The 12,745-nt window shown below is 40.4% G+C and overlaps 1 protein-coding gene across 1 annotated transcript in view; it reads left to right on the top strand.

The window, feature by feature from the left end:
• The window catches only part of LOC118853722, a 140,468-nt gene that overhangs the window by 105,729 nt on the left and 21,994 nt on the right, over positions 1-12,745 (top strand). Inside the window, exons 16-17 of the mRNA XM_036763906.1 lie at positions 3,795-3,906; positions 6,708-6,791. Coding sequence (XP_036619801.1) covers positions 3,795-3,906; positions 6,708-6,791 — 196 coding nt within the window. The remainder of the gene's footprint in view (positions 1-3,794; positions 3,907-6,707; positions 6,792-12,745) is intronic.

Below are 12,745 nucleotides of genomic sequence, written 5' to 3'. Positions count from 1 at the left end.
AAGTGCTTTTCATCTTTTTATTATAAATTAGACTCCCCAGAGACATAAAGGCCTGGGTACACTTTGGGGTCCCGTCACTTCTCTATCTCATCACTCCTACCCAACTATAGTCTAGAAACTTAAATATCTGACACTTCCCAAAGGATAGTTACAAATCCCACAGGCCCCAAAAACATAGGCCAGTTTTATTTTGGACAAAAAAAGGACTCTCACTTAAGTCAGGAGATCACTCAGAAGATTCCCCTTCCCTAGAGTCCCATAAAGTCTCTTTGACTTAGAGTATTACCCCACATGGGGCCCTAGGAAGCCTCATCGGCGCTCCCCCCGTTCCCCTTTGTCTAGTCTACATTGTTATTTCACTGGCAGTTCTCCAGTGCCATGGAAGCACCAAAGGTGGTCCATCTGACTCCATGGCAGTTCTCTACTATATTTTAGGAGAGGGCGATGTTGTAAAAACAGCATAAACCAATAAACAGGTATCTGGGGCACCTTCAGCCTGGCCACTGTTGCTGTCCTCTGCTATTCTCTGGTACTCTGCTGATCTTCCTTCAGAACAGATGGCAGAACCTGCCAGAGCTGATGCTCCTCAGGCGTGTAGCCTTCAAGATGCCAAGGTCACCTTGGCACAGTAGGGTAGCAGTGTAGGCGTTGGTGGAAAATAATGCATGTAGGGTAACAAAGTCGCACACTGGGTAGAGTGGCAGGCCTTGAGTCAGGAAGACCTTAGTTCAAATCCACCCTCAGACACTGGCTTTGTGATCCCGGGCAAGTCACCTAACCTCTGTTTTGCCTCAGCTTTTTCTTCTATAAAATAGGGATAATGATAGCACCTGCCTCCCAGGGTTGTGAATATCAAATGAAATAATCATTGTAAAGTGCCTGGCATATAATAAGAATTATATAAATGTTAGCTAGTATTATAAGATATGGCTTGTACCTCCAAGGACCTTCCAGCCTGATTTGTGCTCAGTATAGTTAGCTCCTAATCATCTGTAGAGTAAGGGTTACCCACAAAGTGGTAAATTACAGGCTGTCTTGTCACCCCACACATCTGAGCCATCTTCTCCACTACCAGATCCAAGCTACCTTAACCTCATGCTTTTTGAACTGGTTAACTGGACTGTGCTAATACCTGAACGATAAATCTTAACAGTGTGAAAACAATGGTCTTAAAATAAGAAGAGTAAATGTTTCTCCTGCTCCTCGGGACAGTTTCTTAGAAGGCCAAATAAATTAAGTGTTTGGATTAACTGATCTCCAAACCAATGATCCTGGGATCTCATGTCTTCGACTGGTGTATGATTCATACTCCCTCCCACAGGCAAGCACTTCCTCATTGATCCTGGTGTATTTTGGCCTGTTTTCCAAAGAAAAGAGTTTTTATGAAACATTTGTTTCACATGCAGATCTCCTATGATAACTCCTACTCCATTGGCTGATATCAGATAAACTTTATGTAGTAGAAAAAGGATTCAAAATGAACGGAAGGCCACCCTGAGTTCATTAATCCCATTTTACAGATTATAGGAGCAGAGAATATCAGAAGCCATTTCTGAAATCATATGAGCCAATGCCTGCTTGAATAAGCACCTCTTTTAAAAGATCCCTACCAAGCGGTCTTTGAGCTTCTACTTCAAGACCTCTAATAACAGGAAACTCCCCAACCTCCCAAGGTAGCCCACTTCACGTTTGGACCATGACACAGAACTACCTCGGTACAATTTATACGCATAGATCCTTGTTTTGTCCCCTGGTACTAAGTAGAATAAGCCTAATCCTTCCTCCCTTTTATGAAAGCGCTTTAAATATTTGGCCGGATGTCAATGTCTCCCTTCAGTCTTCTCTTTTTCAGGTCAAACATATCCAATCCCAATAACTCAGGGGTTCTTAACTTGGGGTCTATGAACTTTTTTTAATACATACATTCATATACATATATTTATATATTTTTGCTAACTGTATTTTAATATTAATAATTAATAATTTAATAATTAGTTTCCTTTGTAATCCTATTTTATACATTTAAAAACATTATTTTGAGAGGTCCATAGGCATAGATGGTATCCATGATACCAAAAATATATATAACCCCTGTTCTAAATGAGCCTCTAATGGCATGGTCTACAGTTCCCTTAGCAAATCTCAAATACTGCCTAGCTTTCTTCCTCAGTCCCCAAATTCCAGTCTCTCCCAACTTCTAAACATCTGGACTTTCTGCCAAAGTATGCTTGACGGGATTCTGTTCCATTCAATGAGTATTCATTGTTGAATTAAGTGAATGCATCATGGGTCGTCATGGCCAAAACATTCATTCTTTGGTCAGTGTTCTGACGAGGAGTACCTCCGTCCTTAGGTAGGTTGGTCATCCGATAGCAGATTCAGCCTCTCTGCAGGACCTTTCTCTCAATGATGGAACCTACTGCTTGTGCACCACCAACATAGCTTTGGAGAACCCAGGCTCACTTCCACGGCGGGGTGAGTCACCAGAGTAGGGTTTTACGAAGAGTAAGAAGGAAGAAGCAATGGCCCCTGGCCTCGAGGAACTTACAGTCTGATTTGTGCCCAATACACGTCCTTTGTATGTTGTTTGCACGGTGATGTTAAATTACTCACTAGACATTTCTTGTCAGCTGAGTGGTGTCGTGGGCAGAGTGCTAGATTTGGAGTCAGGAAGACTTGAATTCAAGTCCTGTTTCAGACATTTACAAGATGGATGACCCTGGGAAAATCACTTAACCGCTGCCTGCCTCAACGTCCTCCTCTGTAAAATGGGGATAACAATAGCACCTATCTCATAGGGTTTTTGTGAGGATTATATATGAATATGCAAATATATACATATATGTATATATGTGTGTATACGTATATAGGCACACACAAACCTCTCTCCATATATATGTATATATTTTAAAATTTGCAAATCATAAAGCATTGTATAAATGCTAGTTATTATTATCATTGTCACCCCGCACTCTCCTGAGTCACCTCCTCCTACCTTAAGGTGGCATGTACTTGGAAAATAAAAAAAAAATAATAAAAATTTATGACAAGGAAGGCAAACCTATAAATGCAAAGCAATCCAAAAGAACAGGTACAGTTATGCAACCCAAATGAAAGTGGCCTAGTCTCTTTTAAACCCTTCCTCTCACCCAGGAAATTGAGAGTTGGCTCTTTGGAGGAGCGTAGGGTGTATTTACCTTCCTCTTCTGCAGACAAGAGGCTGACCCTGCAAGGGCCTTTGGTGAAGACCTGGCTTTGAAGATGGCTGCAATGGAGATGAGTCTCAGTTCTTGGAAGAAAGACAGAGGAGGCCAGAATTGCCTTTCTCGGGAGACTTGCACCTTTGAGGCAGACATAACACATGGATCCACAAGGAACAAAGGGTTCTTAGTTCTGGTGTGTGGCTCGCAGGCTTGCTTGTTATTCCTTCCCAAGCCCAGTCAGCATTTCTCTTCCGTATTGGTTTCATTGCCACATACTGCCGTCAGTCAGGAAGCAATGAAAAGCCCTTCTTGAGAGAGGAGGTCTTGTGCAGGAATTATAGGGAGCTATTATGTGAAGCCTGTTGTGCCGCCCTATATCCGGAGGAGTCACCAGGCAGCAGCATCCATGAGGCTACCTGATAGTCTGCTGCTTGTCTTGATAAGCAAAAAAGGTAGATTAAAAAGCAAGCAAACAAACAAACAGGTTAAATAGCTTAGTAGTCAATTTCTGAATAAATGGGTGACATTCTTGAGTTTATTCCTTCACTTTCATAGAAACTTTTTGTAATGTATTTTAAACTTTTTTTTCAGATTGATATTTATATTAATGGACAGCATGTCGAAACATTTCACGAGGATCTCACCTTTACAACAGATGAATTTGTTTCACCTGATGTACCTGGGAGAGATGATGAGCTGAAAGGTACGTGCATCACCAGCATCTGATGCTTCGTTTATGCCATGGAGGCTGGCTCCTGCTCCTATCTGTTCTCCTTTGGCAGCCAGTGGCTCTTGGTAGGCATACCCGAATGATGGAAAGGGCAATGCTATGACTTGGCAAGTAATAGTAACTTATCCATTGGTAGGAGATTAGGTCAATAAAGGATAACAATCTGAACGACTGGGGCTAGACAGTCCTCTTAGGTCTTCCATTTGTAGTTCAAAGTCTGTCATCCTCTTATCCCAACTTCAGAGGGAGAAAGGAGATATGAGGTATAGAAGGGAAGAGAAATGTAACAGGTCCAGTTTGTCCCTTTAATAGGGGCCGGGGAAGAGAATAAGCATTTATTAAGTGCCTACTGTGTGCCAGGCACTATGTTAAGCGCTATATAGTCTCTCATTTGATAGAAGATTAAAATGAACATAGCAAAGTGAAATCAAGGAAGACCTAATATTGTAAATATTTTAGAGATGAGTGCTTAAGCTGGCAGGGCCAAGATCTCCAGGAGATGGCATTTTTAGAAAGAAATCTCAGATGAGAAAGGTACCCAAAGATACTAAAGACAATGATGCTGTCGGAGAAAGCAGAGTCCAAAATAAAGCAGATAGATTAAGTCAGGGAAGAGAGGTGTCTGGAGGAGTCTTAAATGTCCTTGAACTTCTTGCTCAAAAAATCGCTATGTCTTTTAGAAATTTAACATCTTCAGAAAGCTGGGATCAATTTCAAATTTGTTCTGACAAGACCAGCAGGGGAGGTGAATTTCCACAGACATTTATTAATTGCCTAAGAATTGTGAAGGTTTAAAAAAAAACAATTGATGATGCCTATTATCATCACATTGTTGGAATTTAATACTAATGGCAGTTATGGAAATATGTTTTGCATGACTTCATATGTATCATGGGTATCCTGCTGCTAGCCTTCTCAATAGGTGGGGCAGGGGCTGGAGGAAGGGAGAGAATTTGGAACTCAAAATTTTAAAAATGAATGTTTAAAAAAAAACTCTCAGCATAAAAAATGGCATGGCAATGGTAAACCCAGAAACTGAGGGAAAACAGAGACTTAGGAATCAAAGGCTTAAAATAATACCAGAAATCAAAACCTGTTTGTTGGATGAAAAAAGGTGGCATGGTATGGTGGAGAGCTTTGAGGTCATGGGTTCCAATCCTGTTTGGTTTTTTTTCCAGCTGTGTCCAACTCTCTGTGACCCCATTTAGGGTTTTCTTGGCAAAGATACTGGAGTGGTTTGCCATTTCCTTCTCCAGCTCATTTTGCAGATGAGGAAACTGAGGCAAACAGGGTTAAGTGACTTGCCCAGGGTCACACAGCTAGGAAGTGTCTGAGGCTGGATTTGAACTCATGAAGATGAGTCTTCCTGATTACAAACCTAGTGCTCTATCCACTGCACCACCGTGGGCAAATCACTTCATCTCTCTGGGCATCAGGTTCCTTATCTGTAAAACAAGGGACTAACATTAGGATGATTTCCAAATTTGCTATCAGGATTAAATCTATGATCCTAGGAAAATTTGGGAGGAGTAGGGCAGCGGGGAATTCTGGTTACTACATATTCTTGAATAAAAAAATCAATCAACAGTGTAAAAATCTTCCTAATTTGAACATCATTAATTCAGAATTTATCTTAATCAGAAATGTAGCAAGTCAATCTTTTCACTATCTGTGGGGAAAGGCTTCCTAAACAAGTGAAGAAGAATGTGTGGCATTGGAGATGGGAATATTTTGCTTCTTTGAGAAAATTAACTTATTTTGATTACTTCATTAATGTCCAGATAAGAAATCAGTACTCCCTATTCATTGTAGCAGGTCCCAAAAAACTTCCTGGGTGATAATACCTTTTGATTACCCTACTCTGAATTATTGTATATTAAAAATAATAAAACTTGGTTTATTTAAAAATATCCTGTAATTTACGCAATTCATTAGTTTAAGCTGCTCTTTCTTATTCCACTCCTTTGGGGGCAATTTTACTGCACTTTTATGCTCTTCGCATTTATTATCATTAACTGATATTTATAAATTACCCATGTTGTACAGGGCATTCAGCTCTACAGAATGTATACATATTTGTGTAATCCAAAAGTAAGCAATGGAGGGGAAGCATAGTGCTGTACATAGAGACCCAGACTTGGAGGTGGATGACCTGGGTTCAAAGCCCACATTTGTCACCTGGCAGCTCTGTGACTGTGGGCAAGTCCCTTAATCTCTCTGACCCTCAGAGTTTAAGTTAACAACCAGTTAGCCTTGGGAGCCTTGGGGGAGTGAATTCCTACAGGTCCTTGATATGTTTCCATAACAAATAGCAACATCAAGGTAGAAAGCTATTCATCCCCCAGAAACTTTGCAGAAGGAAGGGATATTAAATTACCTGTTTCTCATTCGTTATTGAATTATTACAATTACAGGAATTTTTCCTTTCTAGCAAAATAATGTTACGGCTTTACCTTAGTAGGAAGTTGCAGATCCCTTAAATGATGCTGTGTCCAACTCTGATTTCACTGCTGAGATAATTTTCATAATATGACATTTTTTTCAATAGACAGAAAAATGCATTTCTGCCATAACTTTTGAAAAATGTTAATTTCTGTGTGTTATCTTAAAACTGAAGCTGTTGGGGTGCTGAGAAAAGCTTCAGAAAAACAATTACTGATTTTCACAGACTGAGTGGCTCGGTCTGGGCAGCTGCTGAACTAGAGGCCGTGCTAACTGAAAACAAAACAAACCAATGCTGGATTTCTCTTCCATTTTATTTTTTTTCCACATAGATCTACCACATGGCTCACTGACATATCGTTTAGAAGATCTGGCCTATACCAGAAGTGGGGATAAAGGCAACTCTGCAAATATAGGTATTTGTTTACCTCGTGTTTCTAAAAATCCCTGCTTGGTACATTTTTATACATTGTAATTTTTGGGCACTAAGCTTTCTAGGAATGTAACTATTTCTGATCTAGGATCTTACCAAAAAAGAAAAAAAAGTTGTAGCTTTCAAAACAATAACGTCAAAGAATAATGTCCTTTCTTTCCCTGAAGCCAGAAAAACTGATCCTGTTTCTGAGTATTTTAAGTTCCTCATTCTATGAATTTTAGAATGGTGGTTCTATTTCCATCTCCCTCATGTCCCATATTTCTTTCTTATCTCTAAGTTTGTATTCTTTCCTCTCCTTGGTATATTTTACCTAAAAGTTTAATAAAGTAGAAAAAACACAAAAAAATTCAAAATCTTGGTTAGATATTTCTCCTTGGAGGTTTCAGGGAGGCAGATTCTGACTTAATATCATCAAGGAGAAATTCTAAAACTAGAATTGGGCCAAAATGCAAAGGGCTGCTTCAATAGGTAGTAAACTCCTCATTATTAGAGACAGACAAGCAGAAATGGGAATGATCACTTGAAGGTATCACAAATTTATGCTTCAGCTAGGGATTGGACTAGATAATCTCTGTAAGAGGTCCTTTTCAAATACAAGAGGTCTGTGATTCCTTTCCCTCCCAGTCTTTCTTTAAATTCAAGGAACTCAGTCAAGCACCTGGTATACATAAGACATAGTTGTAGGCATCTGTTCTCCTTCTCTTCTTACAGTATTCTCCCTTATTCCCTCTTAGGAGCATTCTTCAGTCCTATCAAACACTATTGAGGGCCCTCTGATTATATACTGAGTACCTTTAGCAAATACTAGACATGGGTTGCAAAACAGCCATTCTGTAGTAGAAAGTCTCCACAAAGCTCAGTGTTGACTTTGTGTAAAACCAGAAGAATTTGTGACTACTCTTGTTAACAGAGCCTAGGTATTAGTTAATAAAAGGCAGTAATACCACTGAAGCCACTTTTAAACAGAACCTGTGTCAAAGGGCACTTATGTCCCTGAGAGCTCTGGAGCAGATCTCCATCACAGAACATGAGCCTTAGGCTGATGACAAAAATATCAGAGAAAGGGTTCCTAACACCTTTTGGGACCCTTTTGGCAGTCTGCTTAAATCCATGGTCTTGGAATAATGTTTTAAAATGCATAAAATAGATGGGGAGAAAATTTGGAACTCAAAATCTTATGGAAGTAAATTTTGAAAATAAATTAATAAATTAATAAAATAAATAAATCAATAAAAAGAAAAAAATTTAAAAATGTATAAAATACATAGGATTGCAAAGGAAACCAGTTATATTCAAATACAATTATCAGACCTATCCACAGACCAAAGGGTCCATAGGTCCCAAGTTAATAACCCTTGTGTTAGAAGATTCCTGATTCCATGAGGAACACTGTATGTGTGTTTCTTCCTTATATGTTTCATTTCTCCCCGCCCCACTTTGGGATAAGGCTACATAATTAGTGCCAAGCATGAGTTCACTCAGGATAAGGGGACATTTACTTGGGCAAAGGGCCAGCCTTAACTACCTGGCACCTCTGACAGCTTCCTGCATCCTTAGCTACCCAGTGTACTTTCCTTATTGCAGAGATTCAGAATTGCTAAAGCAAAATCTCCCCACTCTCCAGTCCCAGGAACCGCTCCTCTCCACAGTCCAGATCATCCTCTGATCTCTGGAGCTCACCATAATGTTAAACTGCCCTTTATCTTAGATCTTAACGCATACTCCTGGCATTTTCAAGCCCAATCAGAAACACTGCAGCACATGGTCATCCTCTCAGTACAGGTTGCTCCATCTCTCATGCCCCTCAATACATCTGCTCACCATTATCATTTCCACCCAATCTATTGTGAATATCCTCTTCTCCCTATTTTATACCTCGAAAACGCTTGCTTGCTCTTTGTCCTTCATTCTCAAAGAGGACCATGACATCAGGAAAGTGATGCTATGACATATAAGAGAATTGGATTTAAGTGAGGGAAGGTTGTGCGAAGTCACCAGCCTCACTTTCTCCTCCGGAGCCATCTGGATCCAGTGGCCAGCTATAGATCAGGATGAGTGGAGATGACCCAGGCTGTATTGGAGGACCTTGGCCTTTTCAAGCTAAGGTCTTCAACAGCTCTCAGTTTGACTGAGGCAAAGTCCATTCAGTGATTAAGGCTTAATAAGAAATGAGGTAGAGAAGGGCCTCTTTACCTCTTCCAAAAAAAACAGTGGGGAAGGGGAAGACCCTCAGGGTTTCTGGCCAAAACAGAAGCAATTGCTACTTACATTCATTCTGAGCCAAACAGGGCCCAAACAATGACCAAGTAGACTAGCTTGGGACCTACTGTTAGTCAATCAATGACAGTAACAGTGATTTCACTTTCAGAGATTCCCTTTGGGTAGAGCACTGATGGTAAAGGTATGTGATACCCTATGTGAACAGAGGGAAGGGAAAGAAGATGAGAAAGAAAAGAAAGCAAGGAAGGAAGGAAGAAAATTAAAGAAAGAGGAAGGAAGGAGGGAAGGAAGGAAGGAAGGGAGGAAGAAAGGAAGGAAGGGAGGAAGGAAGAAAAAGAAAGGAAGGAAGGAAAGAAAGAAGGAAGGAAGCAGGGAAGGAAGGAAGCAAGCAAGCAAGCTGTGTTGCCAACTGGCCAGTTCTAGTTTTGTCCCCAGTGGGCAGCTCATTTTTAACTCACACAGGTTGTTGTTTGTCCTTCATTCTTGAAGAAGAACATGACACCAGGAATGTGATACCATGATGTGCAAATGAACTGGATTTAAGAGGGAGGGTTGTGTAAAGTCACCAGCCTCACTTTCTCCTCCCGAGCCATCTGGGTCCAGTGGCCAGATATAGATCAGTACAACTGGAGATGGCCCAGGATGCATTGGGGGATCTTGGCTTTTTCAAGCTGTCTTCAACAGGTCTGTTTGACTGAGGCAAAGCCCATTAATGTTAAAAACACTATCCTTCTTTGCTCCAGTCTGAAGAGGTAGCATTTCTCCTTGTCAAAGCTAATCACTCCTTTTCTACCCTTGATCCTACCTAATCCTGTCTCCTCCAAGGGCTTGCCCATTATCTCTCGCTGGCTCATTTGGAGTCTGAAAAACATTTGCAGGTCTCCCCTACTCTACAAACCCAAACAAACAAAACACCTTATCCTTGACCTACTGTTAGCCTTACTCTTTCATTTCTTGAAATTAGCATCCAGTCCATCAGTAAACAATCTCACATCTCCAACGACCTCTCAGATGTCTCAAGTAGCATGTCCCTGACACAGTATGTTCAAAACAGAACTCATCATCTTTCCCTGTTCCTTCCTTGCCTATTGCTGTGGAGAGCAACACCACCCTCCCAGTCTCTCAGGCTCCCAAACCAATGGCCAGCCTCGATTCCCTACTATCTCTCACTCCCCGTATCCAAGCTGTTGCCAAGTCCTATTGATTTCACCTTTGCAACATGCTCAAACCTGTCACCTTCTCTCCTCTGACTCTGCCGCTACTCTGATTCAGACTCTCATCACCTCACACCTGGATAATTGCAATAGCTTGGGGGTAAATCTGCCTGCTTCAAGTCTCTCCTCACTCCAATTCATCATCCATCCATTCAGCCACTAACATGATTTTCCTAAGATGCAGTCCCCTATTCAATAAACTCCAGTAGCCTCTGTACAAAATGCTCCGTTTGGCATTCTTACACCTTACTCCCTGATACATACTCTTTGATCCAGTGACATTAGCCTGGCCTCCTTAAAGTTTCAACTAAAATCTCATTTTTTTTTTACAAGAAGCCTTTCCCAACCCCTCTTAATTCCAGTGCCTTCCCTCCATTAATTATTTCCTATTTATCCTCTATATAGCTTGCTTTGTATATATTTGCTTGTATCTTGTCTCCCCTATTAGATTATAAACTCCTCGAGGGCAGGAACTATCTTTTGTCTCTTTTTGCATCTTCTGTGCTTGGCGCATAGGAGGTTCTTAATAAATATTGATTGATCGACATCTCCTCTCCTTTTCACTGTCACACTCCCAAAATGAGTTGTCTACTCTTGCCACCTTTACTTCTCAAGCCCATACAACTGGGCTTCCGACTGCTGCTTCCTTCTCATCTCTGACCATCTCTTGCCTGCTAAATTAATGTCCTTTTCTTAGTCATCATCCTTCTTGCCTTTTCCACAATTTTTAGTCCTTCGATTCCCTAACTTACTAGATAATCTTCTATCAATTGGCTGCCATGGCACTGCTCCCCTCTTTCTCCCCCTACCCATCTGAGCATTCATTTTCTGCCTTCTTTGCTGGTCATTCTCTCTCCTATAGCCTAGGCAAGTATGTCTTCCAACACTGTCCTGGGCCCCCTTCTCTTCTCACACCGGACTCTATCCTTTGGTGATCACATGAGTTGCTATGGGTTCCAGTCAGATGACTCTCATATCTTCTTATGCAACCCCAAACTCTCTCTTGAACTCCAACTGCCTGCTCAATGTCTTTTTTCTACATGCCCTGCTTATATCTCAAATTATATATATGCAAAATGAAACTCTTTGAACAATTTTTACAGTAATGACAATACTGTAAAAGATTATCAACTCTGAAAGACTTAGCACCTATGACTGGCACAATGACCAACCACAATGTCAAAGGACTTATGATGAAACATGCTATCAACTTTCAAAAATAGAACCGATGAACTTGGAGTGTTGATTGCAGCATATTTTTATTTTTCTTGCTTTTTTCCTTTTGGAATTTTCTCAAAAGGTGACTAATGAAGAAATTTGATGTGTTTATCTATACAGATTTGTAATGGTTTTTTTTTTTCTTGCCTTCTTAATGGGTGGGGGAGAGAAAGAATTTAGCACTGAAAATAAAACAGAATTTTAAAAATGGAACTCATCTTTTCTCCTTAAACTTAGCCTCCCTTCTTCAAACTTTCCCATCTTCCATCATTCCAGGAACCATAGTTTATAACTTGATCAGCATTCATCACTCTTCCATCTCCTTTATCCCCCAAATTCCAGATCCATTCAGTTGTCAGTATTTGTTAATTCTCCCTCTACAATATGTCGCTCATTTGTCCCCTTCTTAGGACCCCCATCTTGGTTCAGGTCCCTATCATTTCAGATCTGGACTCACAGGCTCCTAATTGTTCTCCTTGCTTCTAATCTCTCCTCTCTTCAGTCTATCCTTCACACACATAATGATATAATCTTCCTAAGACATAGCTTTGACTATATCATGACCCTACTAAAAAGCTTTTCTGTGGCTCCTTCTTGCCACTTAAATAACATACAAACTCTTCAGTTTGGTGTTCAAACCTTTCCACAGTCTGGCTCCCACCTACCTTTCTAGTTTTATTTTTCATGTACTGTAATCTATGTCCCAGGCAAGGTGGACTACGTACGAGCTGTTCCGTGAATTGGAGATTCCATCTCTAACTTTCATAAATTTATACAAACTGTCCACTGTATCTGGAATATAATTCCTCTTCACTTCCTGCTTCTTAGAATCCTTATTTTCTCTTACTATTCAGCTCAGGACCCCCCCCCCCCCCACCCTTTTAGTAGTAATAGCTCCTTATCCCATTACCTTCTATTTATTTGTCTGCTTACTTGCTATATCTCCCACAAAAAGCAAGCACATTGAGGGCTAGGACAGTTTTGTCTTTGTATCTCTAGCATCTAGCACAAAGCTTTGAACACAGTAGGAACTTAACAATGTTTGTTGCATGGAATTTATCATGCCTGACTAATGAACTCTGAATTCTTTAGCTAAGCTCTCTTTACACTTAATATTAATTATTGCAACCAAGTTAACTCTATTAAGCTAAAAGCAGCCAAAGGTGTGGGTTAACCAATTATATACAGATCATTCTTTTCACAAAGCCTGAGATACAAATTTTTCAATGGAAGATCTTTTTTCTTGGTGAAGTGGAAAAATGACCTTACAATTTCACTAAAC

This window comes from Trichosurus vulpecula, chromosome 6, assembly GCF_011100635.1.
Source record: "Trichosurus vulpecula isolate mTriVul1 chromosome 6, mTriVul1.pri, whole genome shotgun sequence".
In the NCBI taxonomy this organism is placed as follows: Eukaryota; Metazoa; Chordata; class Mammalia; order Diprotodontia; family Phalangeridae; genus Trichosurus; species Trichosurus vulpecula.
Note: the sequence above shows the minus strand (reverse complement) of the source record. Positions and strands in the feature narration are given on the sequence as shown.